We start from the raw sequence: 23,948 nt of genomic DNA on the forward strand, positions 1-23,948 counted from the left end.
AAGTAACAAGTTAGCAAGGTTGCAGGATACAAGGTCAGTATACAGAAATCAATAGTCTCTCTATACATTAGCCATGAACAATCTGAAAATGAAATTAAGACTAATTCATTTACAATAGCATCAAAATAATAAAATATTTAGGAACAAATTTAACCAAAGAAGTGCAAGACATATATTGAAAACTATAAAACATTGTCAAAAGAAATTAAAGAAGACCTAAATAAATGGAAAGACATCTCATGTTCACTGATGGGAAGACTTAGTATCATTACGATAGCAATATTCCCCCTAAATTGTCTGCAGAGTCGGCGTAATTGGTATTAAAACCCCAGCTGGCTTCTCGGCACAAATTGACAGGCTGATTCTTTAATTAATATGGAAATTCAAGGGATCCAGAATTGCCAAAACAACCATGAAAAAAAATAAAGTTGGAGGACTCACACTTCCCAGTTTCAGAACTTAATGTAAAACTACAGTAGTTGAGACTGTGTGGTACCAAGGGCAGACGCACAGGGCAGTGGGCTAGAACTGGCAGGCCAGAAACAAACCCTCACCCTTAATGCTCAGTTGATTTCCAACAAGGGTGCCAAGACCGTTCACTGGGGAAATGATAATCTTTTCAACATGTGGTGCTGGGACAACTGGATACTTACATGCAAAGAATGAATTTGGAACCCTTCCTCATACCATACACAAAATTAAAATGAATCGAAGACCTAAGTGTAAGAGCTAAAACTGTAAAACTCTTAGAAGAATATATAGGAGCAAATCTTCAAGACCCTAGATTAGGCAGAGCCTTCTCAGATATGATGCCTAAAGCACAAGGGATGGAAGAAAAAATAGATGAATTGGACTTCATCTGAACTGAAAACATTTATGCTTCAAAGGACACCATCAAGAAAGTGAAAAGACCACAGAATGGGAGAGAATATTTGCAAATCATACATCTGATAAGAGACTTGTAACTAGAATATACAGTCGGCCCTCCATAGTCACGTTCCACATCCACAGATTCAGCCAACTGCAGATCAAAGGCCTGTGATGGCTGCATCTGTACTGAACATGCACAGACTTCTTTCCCTTTCATTATTCCCTAAACAATCCAGTATAACACTATTAACACCGCATTAACATTGTATTCGGTGATGTGGGAGGATATGCGTAGGTTATATGCAAATACTACGTCATTTTATATGAGGAACTTGAACATCCACGGATTTGGGTGTCCGTGGGGGTCCTGGAACCAATCCCCTGTGGATGCTGAGGGACACCGGTATAAAGAACACTTAGAACTGAGTAATAAAAACACAACCCAGTTTTAAAATGGGCAAAGGTTCTGAAGAGACATTTCTCCAAAGAAGACATACAAATGCCCAATAAGCCCAGGAAAAGCCGTTGAGTATCATTAGCCATCAGGGAAATGGAATCAAAACCACAGTGAGATACCGCTTCATACCCACTAAGATGACTCTGCCAAAAAGACAGACAATCGCAAATCGGACCCCTCCTACGCCGCTGGGGATGTGAGATGGTGCAGCCACTGTGGGAAACACAGTTCCTCAGAAGGTCGAGCATGGAGTTACCGTATGACCCAGCAATTCCACTCCTGGGTGCACGCCCAAGAGAAGTGAACACATGACCGCTACACACACTCCCCGGAGCCCCAGCGCGCGAGCTGCGTGCTGTCACACAAGCCACGCTCTCCCGCTGAAGGACGTGTTCCTCCTCCTGAATCGATCTGCCCACAGGAAGGGCCTCTGTCCCTCACTTGGCGAAAAACATTGGCCTGTGTTATTTCTAAAGGCTCTTTCCTTTCAAAGTCAGTTAAAAATGTCAAAGCCCTTAAGGAAAGTTAAGTTGCCTCAATTGGCGTTCTCATGTTTCTTTGTACCTCAGTCTTGGATGATTCTCCCGGAAAGGGTTGTATTTTCACCTTGTGTTGTCTGAGGGTCTGAGCCTTGACATTAAGCTGATGAGCGCTTTGTTTCATTTCCCTTTGGTGAGAATAGTCAGTATCCTTGCTACGGTGAATTAGGTGTAATTTCTGGCTGTTGATTGAGTAATGGCTCTAATTAAAATATTTCTCCAGCATTCGAAGGGCTATGAGAATGGCATGCACAGACTCAGGCTGCAGAAGCACGTCTTAATGGAGAAGAACAAGCCTCTGGTGAGTCAGGCACAGATGCCGCGGAGTCGAAAGTCACAGCCGCTGCCTCGGTGACATCCAGGGTCTCAACAAAATTGGGCCTCGTGGTTCTACAGTAAAATTTGAGTTTGCCCTTGTTAGACTTCTTTGGCTAGCAAGCTAAGCTTATTTTAAGCTTTTCAATCAAATTTGAAAGGGACTCATTCACCAACTCTTTGCCAGCATTCAGTGTTGCAGGCACTGCCCCAGGTTCGGCCACACCACGAGCATCATTCACAATGTCTCCCCTGCTCCTGTGGAACTCACGTTCCAGGGGATGGGGTCAGGGTACAGACAGAACACCTGCTGTAAATGCCAGGAAGACAGAGCCTGCCGAGAGAGGGTGAGCTGCCCCAGGCCTGGTCTCGGGAGCCTTCCCTAGGCAGGTGGCATCGTATCCAGCTGTGAGGGAGTGGGGGGACGGGTCTGCATGTACCTGGGCCAAAGGGGTTTCAGGTAGAAGGAGCGCAGGGTGGGCTGGGAGTATGAGATGGGACCAAGAGATAACATAAAAAGTCATCTTCCAGCCCTCTGTCCGTCCACTCCACATTGTGTAGAGGAGGAAACTGAAGCACGGAGGTACTCAGTTACCTGCCTGTCCTCCTCGGAAGTGGGGAGGCCGCAGTGTAGCCCAGCGGTCTCCCACCACACCTGGGCCTTCCCCCACCCCTTCCCTTTCAGGAAACTTCCAAGAAGTTTCTCGTGTGGCTTCTGCGTGGCTCACTGCACTGACCCACAGGGGCATTATAGATTTGGTTTTAATCATTGAAATTACAACTTATTTTCTTTTTAAATCAGCTTAAAGGATAAATGCACTAAACAGTCTTCTTGCTTTTTTTTCTTCATTGCCTAAGGAAATTTATTTGTGGTGGTTGAAATAATGGAAGAGGGGAAAATGATGTCTCATACATCTCAGTCCTTGGATTTTAGGGAAATTCAACTGAAATGCTTTAAAATTGGATCCCCACTTGGCAGAGAGCAGAGAGAAAAGCAGGCTCTCTGGGGTCTTTTCTTATAAGGGCACTAATCCCATCATGAGGGCTCCACCCTCGTGACCAGAGGCCCCACCTCCAGGTAGCATCACAATAGAGATTGGGGTTCAACATATAAATTTTGGAGGGCCACAAATATTTGCTCTGTAGCATCAGGTCTTAATTGATGTCCGCGTGGCTGGAATTCCTCTCCAGTTGTTATCAAAGACCTAGTTTTCCATTTGAGGCAGAACCCCAGCCCTGTGTTCTGGTGTAGTTACTGCCTAGTAAAGCTAGCCCTGTCTCCTGAGTATAACTTCTCTTCCCTTTTCTATTCCTTCTATGAAGGTCTATTTACCAGCATGTCACCAGAGAGACGGTTATAGTTAGAAGCCCTGGCAGGTCTTATTTCAGGCCTGGCCATACCACAGGCTGACCTTGATGTGGACATGACCAGGCAGGTGTTGGCCCTTGTCGATCGGTGTCCCCTTTCAGCCAGCCCCTGCAAAGGCCTCTGAGCACTAACGAGGCTTTGGTGCCTTGCTCTTTTGTAGCAGGAGCAGCTCATACACTGGAAGTGGCTCTTGGGTCAGCAGGCAGGATGTCCCACAAGTTTTGCAGGACACGCCGGTGTCCCCTTTCCCAGACTTACCCAGCTCAGAGCCACTGGGCTCAGAGCTGAGCGGTACCCAGTCCCCTGATCGCTACCGCTTTTCAGATAGTACTGCTTAATTCTCCTGTGTGCCAGACGTGATTCTTAATGACTTAATGAGGAAATGCACAAAGAAAGGAGGTGGGCGAGGCGGAAATATGAATGGAGAGAAAGCGGCTCTGGCATCACTTAGCCACGTGCTGGACCCGCATCTGTCCTCATGGGAGGAGTCACAGGATTTTGCAGAGTTTTAGTTAGTATTTCCTTAAAACACATGAATGCTAATGATTTAAAGCAATGACTAAGGTGAGATTGTTGTCCAAGATGTCCCCAGGACTTTCCGTGGAGCAGCTCGGTCGTTAGTAACTGTGGCCTCGCTGCAGCAGATGGACTACTGGGTAACACCTCTTCTTCTCTTTTTCCTGTCACTGGGACTCGTCTCCAGGACCCAGAGATGCAGTGCTTGCTGCTGTCAGATGGGAAGCATTCTGCCCACCAGAACCACACCATCGTTCTCCCGGCCGACGCCGGGAGCGGTGTGGCGGCCATCAGCTTCACAGGGGCCCTGAAAATCCCCGTGAGTACTCGTGCCTGGGGAGAGTCTCAAAACGGGGCACCTGTGCTTGCTGTGAAAAGAAACGGGCTTGTCAATAGTCAAGCTCGCAAAAAGGAATCCATGACTCTGTAGTCCAGGGGTTGGAAATTCACAGCATGACTGCAAATCTCAGCCTGGAGGCTCGGGATGACGGGGCTGCCGCGTTGTGTTTACCTCGTACTGTGTTTAAAAATGTTTGAAGTTCATTGTTTCCATTTAGAAGTTCAGAAATTTCATAAACAAATAGGGCTTCCCATCTTCACCTGAAAAACCAGAAAATCTGGCAGCCCTAGGCCTGCACCCCGCTGGCCAGGGCCCTTGAGGTGCGCCCCCTGCCGGGCCTGCCTGCCTGCCGCCCAGAGACCCTGAGTGTGAGCCCGGGAAGCACCGCCTTCTGCTCTGAGGCTTGGAGGAGCCAGCTCGGTTTCCTTTACCCTTTAAAGCACTTTTAGGAACACAGACCTGGTCTGACTGACCCGTGAGTGCTGGCAGGGAAGGAATGGGGTTGTGCAGAGACCAAAGAGAAGAAAGAAGCCACTCCTGCACACACAGGGCTGATGGTCCGTGGACTCTGGGCTTGTTCTTTGTTTAAAAACCAGGTGTGCTGGTCCATGGGGGGGGGCGGCTGGCCCAGACTCTGGACAGTAGGCATGGTACCTGCTGGGGTGGGGGATTGTGTGTGATCAGGGCAGGAAGGAGACTCAGGGGGCAGGTTATTCCCAACAGGGGTTGGGGAGGTGTGCAATGATGAGACTTCCTGTAGCTTTAGATTTTCTTTTATTAGATTCAGGGCTCCCTCAGCAGAGAATCTTGGGAGCTCTGTAAAAGGATGTTTAGAAGCTGTGTTGTCCTAACCCATGAGCCTTGGAGGGCAGCAGAGGCAGAGCACAGGAGCAGAAGCAGGTGGAGAGGAGAGAGCACACGTGGCCCCGTGGGCTGGGGTGGCCAGGCCTCGAGGACCACACGTAGAAACGTTGGGCCACTGCCCTCGCCTACCAGTATCCATAGGAACAAGTGTGGCTCCCACACCAGACAAGACTGGCTTCACTGATGCTCGCCCTCGGTGAGAAAGGGCAGAGGGAGCACAGACTCAGAGGCCCCCACAATTGTGTGGGGCTAGAAACGTAAATGGTACGACCTAGAACCTTAAAATAACATCACAGAAATGAAAGAACTTAGGAGAACTTCTGCTTTAGGACGACGTCCTGCCAGCGCCAGGGTAAACCTGGGCCCGCAGAGAACCCAAAGCCGGTCTCTGGCCAGTGGAGAAGCCTCCTGGAGTCACTGAAAAAGGTCTCTGTGGGCTGGCCCGTAGGAGATGCTGGTTTTAAATAAAAAGTTATTTGGCCTGACCATGGCCCTGCCGAGACAAGTGAGCAGGGTGTCCCAACCACTCTGAGCTTCCATTTCCTCATCTGTAATATGAGCTCAGTGCCTGGCGTAATGCCACACGTCCTGAGGACTCGACGAGACCCTTAAGGACAGCACTGAGTACAGTGGCAGGCCCAGGACAGGCGTGCAGATGTCACACAGCCTCATGCTGGGGTGTCTGCTGTGAAACACGAGCTCTTTAATTCCAAAATCCTTCCCGTGGGTTGAGCCTGTGTTCCTCGCTGAGTTTGCTGGACGCTCCTGTGCAGCTGCAGCATGGGAGGGGGCAGGGATGCGGTACCTGGTGTCATTCAAGTTCTCACTCCAGTTTCCCAAGCAGACATGAAATAAAACGCAAACAAACCTCGCAGCAGCCATCAATCCACACCACGATTTCCTCATGAAGGTGTGCCTTTCTCTTCCCGGTGTTGTCTGCAGCACCCACGGGCTGTTTAGCCCCAGGTGGGGTGCGGTCGTCTGTGTGTCTCACAGGGTGGTCAGAGTCGTTTGTTCCATGTGTTTCTGGGTCGCTGTATAATTTGCAGGGATTTCCATTTAAAGGGAAAAAGAAATCAGCATTGAATGCTCAGCCGCTGTGTGGCTCTGCACCATGCCCACGCTCCTTGAGAACGTAATAGCTGAGTGTTCAGAGCGATGTGCTGAGAGAATCAGATCAGTATGTGTTTTCGTTGACTGATCTGGTGTAAAGACATTGGGTTTCGACCTTCAGGGGTAGTCATGCGCTGTGGGGGTCTGTATTCAGTTTTCCAGTGATCTCACACCCTTAGGTTGCAGTGTACAAACAGCACTACCACGTGCTCCCTCCCTGCATGCAGCTAGAGGTGCTAAAACCAGACCAGAGATGCGGGCTGTTTTTGTGGGAACGAGGTAATTTGTAATGCTGTTATGGATTAAACAAACCTGCTGAGTACACGTGTGGGGCAGACACCGGCTCGCTGTCTCTTTCAGGGTGTGATCGAGTTCTCGCTGTGTCTGCTCTTTGCGAAGTTGGTCAGCTACACTTTCCTCTTTTGGCTGCCGCTGTACATCACCAATGTGGGTGAGTGTCTGCTGCTAGAAGCACAAACGTTGCGTTCTGGGCAGTGCTCCGATCCGAACTTGCTTTCCTCTGCTGGTTTCTGTAGCCGCGGAAGGGAAAGGCGTGCTGAGGCATGGTGCTCTGAGAGGCACACTTCGAATCAAACATAATCAGTAGAAATGTACAGAAAAAGGATTCGGATATGAAAGTGTTATTACCGTAATAATAAGCTCAACAAAGTTTAAAGGGTGGACGTGTTAGGTCCCAGCTGTGGCTACCAGTTCGGTCGGGCTCTCCTATCTGGGGGCAGCCTGCATTTAAATTTAGGCTACATGGAACTTCAGGTCGTATCAGCCAGCAAGCAGCACTGGAGGCCCTGGGGATCTGAGATACTGCATGCTTAATAATCTGACCTGGAAAGTGCTTCTTGGGTATGAGCTCTAATTTTAAGGAGAGCTGACAGTTTGTCTTAGATTTCCGAAGTCCAGCAGGCGCTGAAGCTGTAGATTATGACAGAACGTCCCGGCTCAATTGTAATGTGCGCTCCCGTACTGTGTGTGGCCACAGCAGGAAGGATGAGACAAGGGACCAACAGTTCTTAGAGAAGAGATCCTTGAGTGTAGGCGTTGCCACCATGGCCAAAAGGACACGGGATGGCCAAGGAGGGCCCCACAGCTTCTGGGCCCCGGAGTCAGGGGTTTCGAGGAGAGAGAAAAGAAACCAGGGTCCCCAGGAGATGTGGACTCTGGTGAATGTGACGAAGAGGAGAAACTTGGAGCGCGGGGGTTTGCGGAGTGCAGACCTCATATCCCCAGCCGTGTCATAAGGCCAAGCAGAGCTGGACATGAACCAGGTGAGGAGGGCTGAATCTCACAGGGGTGGAAGTTGAGGAAGCAGCGAGGGGACCGGTCCACGTTAGCAGGGACAGCACCTGTGGGGGATGGGAAGACGGTAAGGAGCTCCCCAGGGCTTCCGAGCCTCCTTCCCTGTCCAGCACTCCAGTGTGTTAGGGCAGGCAAGCCACACGCAGTCTAGACAGAGGAGCCCTGGGTAGACAGGCACTGTACCTTCTTCCTTTGTTCCCCTGTGATTGCAAAAGGGGTGACATTTTTAGGACTCGGGTCCTGAATTGCTGGCATTTCCAGTCTGAGGGATTGTTGGAAAAAAACAAAGTCCCCTGTGCGTGCGGTTCAGGACACTAGGACAGGCTGGGCTTGATCAGCGTCCCCGATGCCTCCAAGTCTCCTCTCCCCTGCACTGGCCCTCCTCAATCCTCCTTAGAGCCCAGGGCTCGTGCAGTCCCACGGAGGCTCCTGAGCTGGGCGTCATGCAGCTTCGGCTCCTCATCTGCAGTGTGAGAAGCTTGCAGACCCTCCCAGACACAAAACCTGCGGTCAGATGGCTGTGTGACGGGGCACTCTTCTAGTGCCAGAGCCTCTGCGGCAGCCTCTGTGCAGCATCTAACTTTCAGCCACCCCGAGGGGACACTAAGCCCCAGGTGGGATAATTAGTAGACTGAGCCAGGTGAGTCCTCATTTTCTGGTTAAGAGTGTCTGGTTTTCATCCTTGCTATGTGTCTACCCTCGCAGTGGACTGCTTTTTTTTCTTTTAATCTGAGTTAGCTAATAATTGCTACTTGGTTTAAATCATACTTATGAAACAAAAGAATGTTAGGCATGGGGCCGGCCCCGTGGCCAAGTGGTTAAGTTTGAGCGCTCTGCTTCAGAGGCCCAGGGTTTCGCTGGTTCTGATCCTGGGCGCGGACCTAGCACCACTCACCAAGCCACACTGAGGTGGCGTCCCACATGCCACAACCAGAGGCACTCACAACTAGAATATACAACTATGTGCCGGGGGGCTTTGGGGAGAAAGAAAAAAAAATAATAAAAGAAGATTGGCAACAGATGTTAGCTCAGGTGCCAATCTTTAAAAAAAGATGTTAGTGTAGATTTTACACATCTGTGACGTCCTCACTGACGCTCTGTTGTCATGTTAATAGATCACCTTGATGCCCAAAAAGCCGGCGAGCTGTCCACCTTGTTTGACGTGGGTGGGATCTTCGGTGAGTTCGTGGCCACTTGCTCTGCTCCGGGAGCCTGTGGCCTGGGGTCCCCTGGAGTTGATGAACTGCTGAGTGGAATGTGCTCCCCCCGGCGTCATGTCACCTGAGTGGGTGCACGGCCGCCACCCTAGGGAACATCCTCTTTCTACATCCTGAGCCCTGACTGAGCTGGAGCTAGCACTCCCTCAGAAATAGGAGTGTGCCTCCCATAGGCAGCAGACTGGTGGATTAGTACCCTGACAAGAAAGGAGCTTTGGGGCCAGCCTAGAACCAGACGCCAAGATTACCCCCCTAGTTTCACCGGGAGACGCCCCAGTCACTCAGGTCTGACCGCAGCCGCATAAGCCCGTGGGGAGGTCAGGCACCGGTGCAGCTGGGCGTCCCGCTAGTGGGGAGGTGGGGAGGGACTTGAGAGAGGAGAGGCTCCCCCTGCTGCTGTCGCATATGTCCCGCTTCCTCTCCATGGGATCTTGCCCTGGGGACCCGAGCCCCTTCAGGATCCACCGCTCTGCCTTGCAGGTGGGATCCTGGCAGGTGTGATCTCCGATCGACTGGAGAAGAGGGCCTCCACCTGCGGCCTGATGCTGCTGCTCGCAGCCCCAACGGTGAGCCCGCCCCACCCCTGCCCCGTCTGTGCCCCAGTGCTTCTGGAAGCAGCCGCCTCTGTCCTCCCCACCAGCAGACACTCTCCCATCAGGCCCGGGCTCCGCTCCCTTCGTGGCTCGCGGTTTCTGGGTACCAGCCATCGCCTCAGCACCCTGCTCATGTTCCCTTCGGGCCTGCATATCCCCAGCTGCCTCCAGGCCACCTCCACTCAGCCTCCCCATCCTGCCACACACTTGTAAGCCACCCTCTGCATGCACCGCTGCTTCTCATCATCCTTGGCTCCCACGTGCCTCTGCTCCCTTTGGGACGCCCTCCCCCTCCCACCCCCAGGCTCCTACTTGTCGGTTAGAATCCCCAGCTCCCTCCCTAGCTCCGCAGGCAGCCTTGACCCTACCCAGCATAACCAGGTTCATGCTATTTTGTACACATTTAGTAGCACCTGACCTCAGGCAGCTACTTTGCCTCTCTGTGCCTCAGTTTCCTCATCTGAAAAACCAGGATGACAATAGCACCACCCCACAGGAGGAATGTGAGGATTAAATGAGACATTATTATAGCATTGCTGGGGTTTTTTGTTTTTAAAGATTGGCATCTAAGCTAGCACCTGTTGCCAATCTTTTTTTCTTCTTCTCCCCAAAGCCCCCCAGTACATAGTTGTGTATTTTAGTTGTGGGTCCTTCTAGTTGTGGCGCGTGGGACGCCACCTCAGCATGGCCTGGTGAGCGGTGCCATGTCCGCACCCAGGATCCGAAGCAGCAAAATCCTGGGCCACCAAAGCGGAGTGCACAAACTTAACCACTCACCTATGGGGCCAGCCCCTAGTGTTGCTGTTTTTATAGCGATAATATAAGTAATATTATTACTCCTCAGCTTGCGTTGGGGGTATCTGCCCATCTGCCACTCCACTAGGCTACGACTGTCCCTAGAACAAGGCCTAGTTTTCGGTCTTCTTGGGGCCTTGTACACTGCCCAACACAGACACTCAAAGGACCTTTGCTGGAGAGATGGCTGTGGTGGCCCCCTGCTGCGAGGGCTCCCGCTGCATCAGGTGCAGCTGTTCGGGGCGGCAGCCTGGGGAGGAAATCGTTAGACTGAGGCCCGGGGCCCAGGGAGGGCTGCCCCAACTGTGGCCACCTGCCGCAGGCGCTGCAAGTCGGGGGCGCCCCAGTGGGTTCCCAGCCCACCGAGTGCTGGATCTGAACCCGCGCTTCTGGGCAGCAACTTGCCAAGCCCTCCCCAGACGCCTGTCCTCAGCCAGCTGAGCCCAGGCAGCATGACCTGCCTTCATGTTTCGGAGTTTCCATTCTGGGGGGCTGCCTGGCTTGTCAGACATAGAGATTACCGGGCAGTCTGTCAGCTGCTTGTAGTAAACCACTGTTGTTACCCTGTTTCTACCCTGTTCACAGCTGTACATATTCTCCACCATCAGCAAAATGGGTCTAGAAGCCACCATCGGTGAGTCCATGGGGCCTTCTTTTCTTTCACACACAATTTTTGTCTGCACAGTGTGGTGAAATGAAATAAAAAATCAAGAAAGAAGCATTCAGCTGATATAACTGAGCATATGATGTGGCTAAAACAGCCCCGGCGTCCCTCCGTGGGTGGGGCAGATTTGAGAGTGAGCGTGGGAGCGGGCAGACCACCTGGTCCCGGGCCGTGATGAGCCAGGAGCCACTCACAGAAGCCAGATGTCAGCTGGCAGGCAGCGGGAGGGCCTGGAGCAGCCTGAGACCTGCAGCGCTGGCAGGTGCGGGCCGGGGCAGGGACGGGGCAGGGACGGGACAGGGACGGGGCAGGCTCCAGCCACCTCCCAGCTGGCTCCTGTCAGCCACCATTCTGGGAGCAGCCGCGTAACCCCGCAGGACTATTTTTAACCTCCTGCAAGCAATGCTGTCAAATCATGGCTTTGATACTTAGTAAATGCTTGTCCTGACCTGACAAGCCAGAAGTGTGGATTAGAAGGAGTCGGGGCTGGTGTGAGCCATTAGAAGCTACCCAGAAGGCAGGTTGCTGCTGTGCGAGGACTGTGGAGTTTCCTGCGACCCCTCGGTCCAGGCGCTTCTGCACAGAGGAATGTGAACCCGAGGAGAGTTTGGGAACGAGCCTAGAGGACGGTTTAGGAAAGTGACTGTGTTTCCAAATCAGGCACAGTTGTCCTGCCTGCGGGAACTCAGCTGCGCTGGGTCTCCAGGTTTCCCATGAGGGCTGCCGTCTGCACCTGTGGGTGCAGAGACGCGACACCACAACAGGGAGCGCTCGCTCACCCAGTCACGGCTGTTCTCGGTGCGCCGGGCTTTTTGCTGCCTCTCGCTCTGTCGGCAGCTGCTGCCCGTTGAGGGTCGAGGAACCAGAGGCCCAGGTCCTCTGAGCACAGCCTGAGTCTTTGAGAAAGTGTGAGTGGACTCACAAAGCACATCCTGGGGCCAGTTTAGAGGAGGACACTCCTGACACTTGCCCTGGCAGTTGCCACCCCCAGGATGTGGGGCTGCTGTCCAGCACCCGCCTGCATCCACTCAGGCCAGGACCCATGCATGAGACCAGGTGCCCCCACCTAGAGGGTCTCTGAGACCGTGGGGGCTCTCCGGGGGTGCCGTCTGTGCACTAACTCCCTTCTGGTTTCTGGTTTCCACAGCCATGCTGCTGCTCAGCGGGGCCCTGGTCAGCGGGCCATACGCACTGATCACGACCGCCGTCTCTGCCGACCTGGTGAGTAGCCGCACGTCTCAGCACAGAGCCGGGGGGCCGAATGCTGGCCGCAGTGGTCACCAATTCCGTTCGTGACAAACGATGGTCTCTATTGGTAGAACTGTGCATTTACATAAGCACCTTTTTTGGTGGTGGCTGGTGTGTGTGGTGAGAGTCCTCTGAAGTGAGCAGGAGAGATGGCAGCCCCTGCTCTGTCAACGAGGGGCCGAGAGGAGAGGAAGGGGCTCATCAGAGGCCAGCAGCCTGGCTCACTCCTCCGAGCTGCCCATGCTCAGCCCCAGAGATGGGTGACTGTGCACCCCAGGGACAGCCTGCCCACGGTGCCTCCGCAGCGTGAGCTTGGCTCCTCCCCTTCGTCCCGCCCTCTCTGGGTGCCTTGGGGACTGCAGAGACAAGCCAGATGGGGAACTGGCCCTGGGAGGACATAGTCCAGAGAAGGAGCTGGCATGTTAAAGACGTAGTTAATGCACAGGATGGTAGGCGCCCATGCCACATGGCAGGAACCACCCGGGGCCTTGGATCCACAGGAACTACGGACCAGCCCTTCCTGGAGGAGGGGCTGTGGGCAAAGTGATGCTCAACTCGTGGTCGGGGCCATCTCGTCTGCCTGACGTGAGAGACAGACACTTCACACATGGTCAGGTGCGGGCGTCTGGAGGAAGACTGCGCTGGGTACGGAGGGCCCTTTGAAAAGGCGGCTTCCCTAATTACAGGGGAGAGGAGACAGGTCTCCACACAGCAGGGTTTGTGCGGCTCCCCCGTCCACAGAGAGGCAGCACGCCTGCCCTGTCCCAAGGGGTGGGCTGTGCGTGGCGCCTCCCGCAGTGGACAGCGTAGGGAGGACGGAGCCTTGTCGAGTGGAGAGACCTTACACAACGCTCCGCCAGGGGTCACGTCCTCAGCCATGGTGACAGGCCACGTGGACAGCCTGGGCCTGATGTGGTGAGAAGGGCACCTCACCTCTGTGGACAACAGCCCACACACCCGTCTAATCATGAGGAAAACACCTGACAAATCCCAAGTGGGGGACATTCGACTCCTCAAAACTGTCAAGGTCAGCAGAAACCAGGAAGTCTAAGGAACTGTTAAAGCCGGGAGAAGCCTCAGGAGGCACGACTACTAAGGGTCGTGTGGCTTTCTGGAGGGGGTCTTGGAGCAGAAAGACTGAATTAACACTGGATAAAAACCCAGGAAATCTGGATACAGCATAGACTTTAGTTAATGTTGATGCATCAATGCTGGGTCATTAATTACGTCAGAAGAGCGTACCGCAGGGAAAGTGGGTGCGGGCCAACTGCAGCTCTGTAAGCCATCTTTGCAAGTTTTCCATGAATCTAAGACTATTCTAACTTGCAAAGCTTATTTAAAACCAAAGCACTTCACCAAAAGTGGTTTCTAGACTCCTGGCAGCATGGCGGGCCTCTCGGCCATCCGGTCCAGCACTCCCCCGACTCCCGGGTCCCCTGGAACTTTCCTGCGGCTCCAGTGGTCTCCCCCTCTTCTGCATCTCTCTGAAGTCCTTCCAGAATCAGACCCTGACTCCCAGCCCTCAGCTTGCTCTCCTGTTTACAAACAGCAGGCCAGCTCCGCTGTGCCCGTGCCTGCCCTGTACCCCTTCTCTCAGGGCTGCGGGCAGCGTGATGCCTGACACCCGGCCCTGTTGGAGCATCCAGCGGCCCTCGTCCGCTGTCCTCAGCATCTCGACTCTCTCCCCTGCAGAGCACTGGGGGCCTCGTCCGGATGGGGCAGAGAGGCTGGCGAGCTGGGCTTTTCTTGACTTTTTTCCGCCAGGTGGCTGACTTATAGCACAGCCCACCTTTATGTCAAGAGAGTGCTCAGACCCCCTTTATGAAGCGTGTCCATGCTCCTGTCGGGGCAGAGAAAATTCTGGAAAAGTCCACACCAGACCAGCAGCAGTGGTCTGCCCCCATGGGCTTAGAGGGTAGAGGAGGGACTTTCTCTTCTTCTTTAGACCCCAGAAAACATGGATTAGGGGTGATTATTAGTTTGCATGTGTGCCTTATTTTACATTATATAGCTGTGTATACACAAATGTGCACACGTTTATTTTTACAAGCTTTGGTTTATTTTTATGGTTTCGGTTTCCAGACGCTATTTTTCCTGATTTGTTTTTTTCCTTTGGTTGTCCTCAGTTGGCGCATTTTTTCCCCAGCCTCACATGTGTGGCTTTTTGGAAACCAGAGCACCTTTAAGATTTGCACTGCCTCCGTTGGTTTCTTGGGTCCTGCCCTCTTCCCATCCTCCCCAGCATTTGCCATTAATCGGGTTGACTGTTAGACACTGCAGAGCTGTCTAATGTGTCACAGAGGGCCCCTCGCAGAAACGTGAACGTGGGCGTTGATGCTGGCACGGCAGAGGGACGGACACGAGTTTTCATTGTCTTCTTAGCCTCCACGTTGGCTGGTGTGGTGCCTCGGTGAAGAGGACGACTGTGCTGAATAAATATTTGTTTATTTGAAGAGAATTATAAGAGTCCTTTAAAGTATGCTTGGACAAGTATTTCTGATGGTTTTTGACTTTTTGATTAAATACCCTTGAAACTTTGCATATCTTTCCGTGGTGAGTGTGGAATGGAGTAGAGCTTAAATTTCCTACTGGAAGGCATCCCCTGTTTCGAATTGCTCTGCACGGTTATTTGAGTAAACCGTCCTGTGGGAGGTGTAGGTTTGTTCCTCTCTGTAATGCGGCCGGGGCCTGTCTCATGTTCGTTCCCCCTCTCTTCCAGGGCACCCACAAAAGCCTGAAAGGAAACTCCCACGCCCTCGCCACTGTGACGGCCATCATCGACGGCACCGGCTCTGTAGGTACGTGGGTATGTGTAGTTCTGAGAGGTTAATTGTGGTCATGGGGAAACCACGTTGTCACATCCTAATTAATAGATGCCAAGGATTCCAGTTGCTTTGGTAATATTAGGATGGGCTGGCCTTTTCACACTATGAGCAGCTGAAAAGTGTATGCAAACCTGGGGAAATGGGCATGTGAGCACCATCTGTCCTGTGTGATCGGATGATTCCAGAGATGTGGGCATATGGCTGGTTGGAACAAGCTTGCCTCAGTGTGAAAGAATGTGTGCCCAGGTTTTCATGTAAGCCACGACTGGCCAACTACAGCCTATGGCCCACCGTTCACTGTTTATCACTGTCATCTCAGGAGGACAGAATCTTATTTAAATATAAATGAGAGGGAAACTAACGGGTCCCAAAGCACACAGGATTTTGAGTGTTACTAGCTTCATTCAGGTTCTTGGAGAGAATTCAGTAGTATATTCTGAATTAAAGATAGGTGGCAAATAAGCCTCTCCTCCCCTCAGAAACGGGCAGGTGGGAACAGGTAAACCGCCAAGCCTGTTCTTATCAGTGAGTCAGAAGGCTGATGGCGCCGTCCTTGGCCTTTCAAGCCTTCGTGCAAGGATGTCCCTGCCAGAGATCCTGAAGCCGCCGTACAGGCCCCTGTCCTGCACCAGCTTCTGCCGTCATCGGTTGTCCCTCTCTGGATACGGGAGACCAAAGCTCGGGGGATGGCTCATGTGGCTCCCATGGCTCATCAGGAGGATGCTGAGTTGCAGCCTGGTCACCTGCTGCCCCAGGCTCCCTACCCAGGGGGACAGTGAGAGAGGGCAGACAGGTAGAGACAGGCACCCAGGGGTCTGGGACACTCTCATAGCAGAGAAACCAAATGCTTGCCGGACAAAGGCGGCTCAGTGAGAACAAGTTGCGCGGAGCCTGGCACGTGGGGCTGGCTTCTGCGCCACTGTGGGAAGCTGGGCTTTCCTCTTGGCTCTTCCCGTGGCCTCTGGGCCAGCCGCAGAGAGAGATCCACGTCCGTTTGCGGACACCGACTGCTGTCTTAGTGCAGAATCCAAAGTCCTTCCCACCACTCTGCCCTCCTCACCGTCACAGCCATTCACTGTCACAGCCTGACGGCCCCCCCGCTGTTCCTCAGAAGCACCCGGCCTGGTCCCCGTGTGGGACATTTGCACGGGTGTGCCCTGTGCCTGAGAGGCTCCCCTCACAGGGAACCTGATGCCATGTGCCCTTGTGCCCTCGGAGTCTTTGCTCAGATGTCACTCTCTTAGCGAGCCCTGCTCGACCCACCCTGTCTGGGAGGCGTGGACCCCTCCCCCTAACCCCACCTCAGGGCTACTCTGCCCTGGGCTGCTCTCCTCCACAGCACCTCCACCGTGTGCTTTGTGTCATCTTCTCTCCCTGCCACATGGGAGCTTCCCGAGGACAGGAGCCCAGTTTGTTCTCTACTGGATTCTCAGCTCCTAGACAGTGCCGGGAGCTCAGGAGGTGCCCAGTGAGTGAGCGCAGCTGCCCCAGACACCTGGACTGCACAGGGGCCGGGCTGGGAGCGCAGGAGGTGCCCAGTGAGTGAGCGCAGCTGCCCCAGACACCTGGACTGCACAGGGGCCGGGCTGGGAGCGCAGGAGGTGCCCAGTGAACGAGTGCAGCTGCCCCAGACACCTGGACTGCACACGGGCCGGGCTGGGAGCGCAGGAGGCGCCCAGTGAGTGAGTGAGTGCACCTCTGGGTCACAGGAACCCCAGGTCCATGCTCTTGCTGCCACTCGCGGGGGCTCTGCTGCCTGCTTCACAGGCAGGCCCTGCTTGTTCTGGGCAACACCAGACAAGGCCGCTGTGCTTCAGAAGGCGAGCTCAAGCTTCTGCTGTTCCCCAGTCTCACCAGCCCTGTTTCTGTCCTCGGCATTGGTTCCTTCATTTCGCTGGTCCCAGGAGTCACTGTGAGTTTGCTGCACAGTGTTCGTGTCACCCTTCTGATGTTTAAAGTGAGACTTTCCCTGCCAGGGCCCTCTCGGGGCCTGCACACGTGTCAGGGAAGGAAGACAGTGCTGTGCCGGGACGGGCATCTGCAGGCAACACAGCTCTCCCCGTGTGGGGCAGGTCGCTGCTCTCCCAGCTCACGTAGCACACGAGAACCTTCCACAGCCTGGAAGACACACTCAGTCAGAAGTCAGGAGACTCCTGGGCTGAGTTCGGTTCTCATGCACTGTGTAACCAAACACCCTTCTCTCTGCCTTCTGTCCCGCAGAGGCCTTTGTCTGAGTCAGTCCAACTCCACTGTCAAACCCTTTTCTTAAAGCAAATTTGGAGCTCTGCTGGTGGCCCTGGTTGCTATTTTAAAGCAGAAGATGGGAGTTTAAAAAGAGGAAAATTATGAATTATGTGAAAAAAACACCTTTTTCTTGATATTCTTTTCAAAACAAGGGGGATAACCTCTAAACAAACAGAGCAGAGACACAAATTGCAAATAAGGAGAAAACTAAGGAAAACCAGCATAGAAAACTACCTACTTGAATTGGTAGTCCAAAATACATGGGACGAGAAACAAAGGAAAGGCAGGAGAACCAGAAACCAAGCGATAAAATGGCAGCATTAAGCCCCTACATTTCTATAATCACTCTAAATGTAAGTGGATTGAATTCTGCAATCAAAAGACACAGAGTGGCAGGATGGATTAAAAAACAAGACCCAACAATATGCTGCCTCCAGGAAACACACCTCAGCCCCAAAGACAAACACAGACTCAGAGTGAAGGGATGGAAGACGATACTCCAAGCTAATAGCGAACTTAAGAAAGCAGGTGTCACCATACTCATATCAGACAAAGCAGACTTCAAGACAAAGCAAGTAAAGAGAGACAAAGAGGGGCAGTGTATATTGGTAAAAGAGACCGTCCACCAAGGAGACATAACACTTATAAATATATATGCATGCAACACAGGAGCACCAAAGTACATAAAGCAACTATTAACAAAACTAAAAGAAGATATCAGCAACAATGCACTAACAGTAGGGGACCTCCACACACCACTAACACCAACGGACAGATCATGCAGGCAGAAAGTCAACAAGTAAATTGTAGAATTAAATGAAAAGCTAGACAGATGGACTTTATAGATATATGTAGAACACTCCATCCAAAAACAGCAGGTTACACATTCTTCTCAAGTGTGCATGGAATGTTCTCAAAGATAGACCATATGTTGGGAAACAAAGCAAGCCTCAATAAATTTACAAGGATTGAAATAATATCAGGCATCTTTTCCAACCATAATGCTATGAAGCTAGAAATCAATTACAAGAAAAAAGCTGGGAAAGGGGAAAAGATGTGGAGATTAGACAACATGCTACTGAATGACCAATGGATCGTTGAAGAAATCAAAGGAGAAACCAAATATTATCTGGAGACAAATGAAAATGAAAACACACCGTAGCAACTCATTTGGAATGCAGCAAAGAGGTCCTAAGAGGGAAATGCATTGCAATACAGGCTCACCTCAACAAACAAGAAAAATCTCAGACAAGCAATCTCAAACTACACCTAACAGAATTAGAAAAAGAAGAACAAAGTCCAAAGTCAGTAGAAGGAGTGGAATTATAAAAATTAGAGCAGAAATAAATAAAATTGAAACAAAAAAGACAGTAGAAAGGATCAATGAAACAAAGAGCTGGTTCTTTCAGAAAATAAACAAAATTGACAAACCCTTAGCAAGGCTCACTAAGAAAAAAAGAGAGAAGACTCAAATAAATAGAATCAGAAATGAAAGTGGAGAAATTACAATGGGCACCACAGAAATATAAAAGATTATAAGAGAAGGTTATGAAAAACTATATGCCAACAAATTGGACAACCTAGAAGAAATGGATAAATTCTTAGACTCTTACAACCTCCCAAAACTGAATCAGGAAGAAAGAGAATCTTAATAGATTAACCAATCACAAGTAAAGAGATTGAAATAGTAATCAAAAACCTCCCCAAAAATAAAAGTCCAGGACCAGACTGCTTCTCTGGAGAATTCTACCAAACATTCAAAGAAGATTTAATACCTATCCTTCTCAAGCTATTCCAGAAAATTGAGGAAGATGGAGTACTTCCTAACACATTCTATGAGGCCAACGTCACCCTGATCCCAACACCAGATAAGGACAATACAAAGAAGGAAAACTACAGGCTAATACCACTGGTGAACATAGATGCAAAAATCCTCAACGAAATATTGGCAAACCGAATACAGCAATACATTAAAAGGATCACACACCATGATCAAGTGGGCTTTGTACCAGGGACACAGGGCTTGGTCAACATCCACAAGTCAATCAATGTGATACACCACATTAACAAAATGAGGAACAAAAACCACATGATCATCTCAATAGACACAGGAAAGCATTTGACAAGATCCAACATCCATTTTTGATAAAAACTCTCAATAAAATGGGTATAGAAGGAAAGTACCTCAACATAATAAAGGCCATATATGACAAACCCACAGCCAACATCATACTCAGCAGATAAAAACTGAAACCCATCCCTCTCAGAACAGGAACAAGACAGGCGTGCCCACTATCACCACTCTTATTCAACATAGTACTAGAGGTCTTGGCCAGAGCTATTAGGCAAAAAAAAGAAATAAAGGAATCCAGTTGGGCAACGAAGAAGTGAAACTCTTGCTGTTTGCAGATGACATGATCTTTTGTATAGAAAACTCTTAAAAAATCCATCAGAAAGCTATTAGAAGTAATCAACAATTACAGCAAAGTTGCAGGGTACAAAATCAACTTACATAAATCAGTAGCATTTCTATACTCTAATAATGAACTAATAGAAAGAGAACTCAAGAACACAATCCCCTTCACAATCACAAGAAGAATAAAATATCTTGGAATAAATTTAACCAAGAAAGTGAAAGACCTATACAATGAAAACTACAAGACTTTCCTGAAAGAAATTGATGACAGCATAAAGAGATGGAAAGACATTCCATGCACATGGATTGGAAGAATAAACATAGTTTAAATCTCCATTCTACCTAAAGCAATCTACAGATTCAGTGCAATCCGAATCAGAATCCCAATGACATTCTTTACAGAAATTGAACAAAGAATCCTAAAATTCATATGGGGCAACAAAAGACCCCGAAGTGCTAAGGCAATCCTGAGAAAAAAGAGCAAAGCTGGAGGCATCACAACCCCTGACTACAAAATGTACTACAAAGCCGTGGTGATCAAAATAGCATAGCACTGGTACAAAAACAGACACACAGACCAATGGAACAGAATTGAAAGCCCAGAAATAAAACCACACATCTATGGACAGCTAATTTTTGACAAAGGAGTTGAGAACATACAATGGAGAAAGGAATGTCTCTTCAACAAATGGTTTTGGGAAAACTGGACAACCACGTGTAAAAGAATGAAAATAGACCATTCTTTTACACCATTCATGAAAATAAACTCAAAATGGATCAAAGATTTAAAGGTAAGACCTGAAACCATAAGATTTCTAGAAGAAAATATAGGCAGTACACTCCTTGACATCAGTATTAAAAGGATCTTTTTGGACACCATGTCTTCTCAGACAAGGGGAACAATAGAAAGAATAAACAAGTGGGCCTTCATCAGACTAAAGAGCTTCTTCAAGGCAAGGGAAAACAGAATTGAAACAAAAAAACAACCCACCAACTGGGAACAAATCTTTGCAAATCATATATTTGACAAAGGGTTAATCTCCATAACATATAAAGAACTCACAACTCAACAACAAAAAATCAAACAACCGGATTAAAAAATGGGCAGGGGACATGAACAGACATTTCTCCAAAGAAGATATACGGATGGCCAATAGGCACATGAAAAGATGCTCGTCATCACTGTTCATCAGGGACATGCAAATCAAAGCTACACTAAGATATCACCTTACCCATTAGAATGGCTAAAATAACCAAGACAAAAAATAACAAATGTTGGAGAGGATGTGGAGAAAAGGGAACCCTCATACACTGCTGGCGGGAATGCAAACTGGTGCAGCCACTATGGGAAAACAGTATGGCGATTTCTCAAAAAATTAAAAATAGAAATACCTTATGGCCCAGCCATCCCACTACTGGGTATCTATCTAAAGAACTTGAAATCAGCAATTCAAAGAGACCCATGCACCCCTATGTTCACTGCAGCATTATTCACAACAGCCAAGACATGGAAGCAGCCCAAGTGCCCATCGACTGATGACTGGATAAAGAAGATGTGGTGTATATATACAATGGAATACTACTCAGCCAGAAAAAAGGATAAAGTGGTCCCATTCACAACAGCATGGATTGACCATAAGGGTATTATGTTAAGCAAAATAAGCCAGATAGAGAAAGACAAACACCGTATGATTCCACTCATATGTGGAAGATAAACAAACACATGGACGAAGAGAACAGATTAGTGATTACCAGGGGAAGGGGGTTGGGGGTGGACACAAAGGGTGAAGGGGTGCACCTATAAGATGACTGACAAATAATAATCTACAACAGTGATTTCACAATGTTGTAAACTATTATAACCTCAATAAAAATAAAAAATAATTTAAAAAATAAACAAGGGGGAAGCAGAAATCCATGGCTAGGGGTCATCTGCATCTGTAAAGAAGGGCATGCTCTGAGCCCCATAGGAGGAACCAAAGCACAGCACTGGGTGCCTTTGACCCCATGGAGGGATGGCAGGAGGCGACTCGGACCATCTCTGCCCTCCTCACTAACCTGCTCGACGTACTGACCATGGTGGAGCCGTCAAACCCCCCTTGGTTTCCACAGCGCCTACCCTCGGAGGGCTGGTGGGCACTTGGATTCCCGGGCCCTGCCAGCTCCAGAGCCCGAGGACCTGAGGAGACAGTTGCCGTGGAAACGGCACGCATGCTTGTCCACCACTGCATCTCCATCATTGTGTCTCTCCATAAGTGCTCCCAACCAGACAGAGGCAAAGCCAGGCTCGAGTGGAGAGGCGCACCGTTCAGCAAAAACCCCTCACGAGGGCGTTTACCCCTTGTAGACAAAGGCCTCGGTGGGACAGAAGGCAGAGACAAGGTGGTTCAAATGTTTACTACGTGTAAACGTTGGTTTCAATGGAGACAAGCATGGCTAATTGTAAATACGCCAGTGCCTTCTCGCAGTTCACAGAGCCGTGTGGTTCTAGTGGCACAGGTGTGACATAGTTGGTGCGTCCACAGCACTTAGAAGGGCGTCCCAGGAGGCTGCGAGCCTTGTTGTTCTGATATATTTTATGCAGAGCCATTAAATAGAGCCATGAATTTTTTCAGGTTAATCTTTATTTTATCAAAGTAAAACATACTGTAACTTTAGAAGCCAGATAGTCTCACAAGCTTATTATAACGCAAAATGACAGGCCCCTGCCCCATGCCCCTCAGCCCCTCTTTCTGGAAGCCGTCACTGTCACCTGTTCCTTCTGGTCTTTCCCACCTGTTTCTTGAATTATCAGTTTTTGACAGTATCTGCTGTCCTTCCAGTAAGGAAGATGGGGACCTGGCTCTTTCACCCCCATACTCCTTTTCCCTCCTCCCCATCCAGTACTCTGGCTGTGTTAATATCATTCGCTCTTGAGCCAAGAATTCAACTTTAATTATACATCTTTAATATGGACATTTTCATTCTTCCCCAAACTAACGAATGCTTCATGTTTTCCTTTTGTTTGAGTTTCTGTGGCAGTTGTTGCCCCTCCGCAGCCTCCCACGCCTCAGCCTGTGTGGGCGTCCTCCGCCACCTTCCTCCCCTGCTTTGCTCTCCACCTGCTGCTCAGCTCTTATCCCAGAGCTGCTTTCCCCAGCATCCTACGGATTCCTCATCTCTTGCCCACATTGGGCCCTGTTGTCTAGATCCCGTGTTTACTCCTCTTTGGTGGAAAATGTCTTCTAGAAGCTTCCTGAGTAGCAGTTCACAGGAGGCAGATTGGAGAACTGGGCGGTCTGTGGTGTCTGGATTCTGCCCTCTTGCTTGATGGACAGTCTGTCTGGATATGCAACTCTGGGTCCAAAGTCCTTCTTCTTCAGAGTTCCAATGGCTTCCAGCTTCCCTGTCACCGTGGAGAAATCTGTGACGTCCTTGGCTAGGCCTTCCTTTCTGACCACTTCTTTTCCTGGGGGCTCACTTCTTCATCCCCTGGGCCCTGAGCCCTGGCAGCTGCTCAGTCTGGAAACATACACCCTTCATCTCTGGGAAACTGGGCTCTGTTTTTCCTTTGATGAGTTCTCCCTACTCTATCTGTTTTTTCTGCCTGGAAAACTTCTTAGTCAGATGTTGAACTTTCTGGATTAACCTTCCATTTTCTTTTCTTTCTTCTTTCCCTTCCTGCCTGCCTTTTTGTTCTTTTCTTCTACTTTCTGAGATATGTCCTTGACTTTGCTTTCCAACTTTCCTGTTGAACTTTTTATTTTGGCGCTCATAATATTCATCTTCATTGGTGTTTCTCCACCCTTTTAGTGCATCCAGTTTTTTTTTCTTGGATGCAGTGTGTGTTAGATTGAATCATGTGAAATTGCCGATGTTGAATTTGTTCTCAGATATGAAAGTCGGAGTTTCATATGGTTCCACTCTAATTTGCTGTTAGTTCTCTGAGAGTGTTATAATGTCCAGGGAATTTCCTTCTCCTCGATTTATTTCCTGTCGGTTTCCCTCCGCTAGTGTGTTGCTTTCACAGTGAGGCTTTCCTCACACCCAGGTGCCTCTTGGCCATCCCCTTGTAGATTCATATTTAAGAATGAGCCACTAAGTACTCATTAGAAGCCCTTTCTGTGTGGGTGGGCATGCCAACTGCTGGTCTTCAGGTAGTGGGATCCCACTGGAACCTCAAGGAGGAGAGACCCCTCAGTACCCGGGGTGGACCTAGCTGCCAGCATTCTCGTCATTGTGTGGGAGGGCGGGTGCTGCTGGGTGGACA

The 23,948-nt window shown here is 50.1% G+C and overlaps 1 protein-coding gene across 21 annotated transcripts in view; it reads left to right on the forward strand.

Annotated features, from left to right (window-relative positions):
- SLC37A1 (solute carrier family 37 member 1) overlaps positions 1–23,948 on the forward strand; it is a 79,765-nt gene that overhangs the window by 50,925 nt on the left and 4,892 nt on the right. For 14 of the 21 annotated variants that reach the window (XM_070252115.1, XM_014736395.3, XM_014736393.3 and 11 more), the window contains 8 exons: positions 2,090–2,167; positions 4,254–4,385; positions 6,744–6,834; positions 8,813–8,875; positions 9,395–9,480; positions 10,888–10,936; positions 12,114–12,187; positions 14,934–15,012. In XM_070252115.1, the coding sequence (XP_070108216.1) occupies positions 2,090–2,167; positions 4,254–4,385; positions 6,744–6,834; positions 8,813–8,875; positions 9,395–9,480; positions 10,888–10,936; positions 12,114–12,187; positions 14,934–15,012 (652 nt within the window). The remainder of the gene's footprint in view (positions 1–2,089; positions 2,168–4,253; positions 4,386–6,743; positions 6,835–8,812; positions 8,876–9,394; positions 9,481–10,887; positions 10,937–12,113; positions 12,188–14,933; positions 15,013–23,948) is intronic. The other 7 variants (XM_023630228.2, XM_070252125.1, XM_070252126.1 and 4 more) reach the window with 2 other exon arrangements.

Source organism: Equus caballus, chromosome 26, assembly GCF_041296265.1.
Source record: "Equus caballus isolate H_3958 breed thoroughbred chromosome 26, TB-T2T, whole genome shotgun sequence".
In the NCBI taxonomy this organism is placed as follows: domain Eukaryota; kingdom Metazoa; phylum Chordata; class Mammalia; order Perissodactyla; family Equidae; genus Equus; species Equus caballus.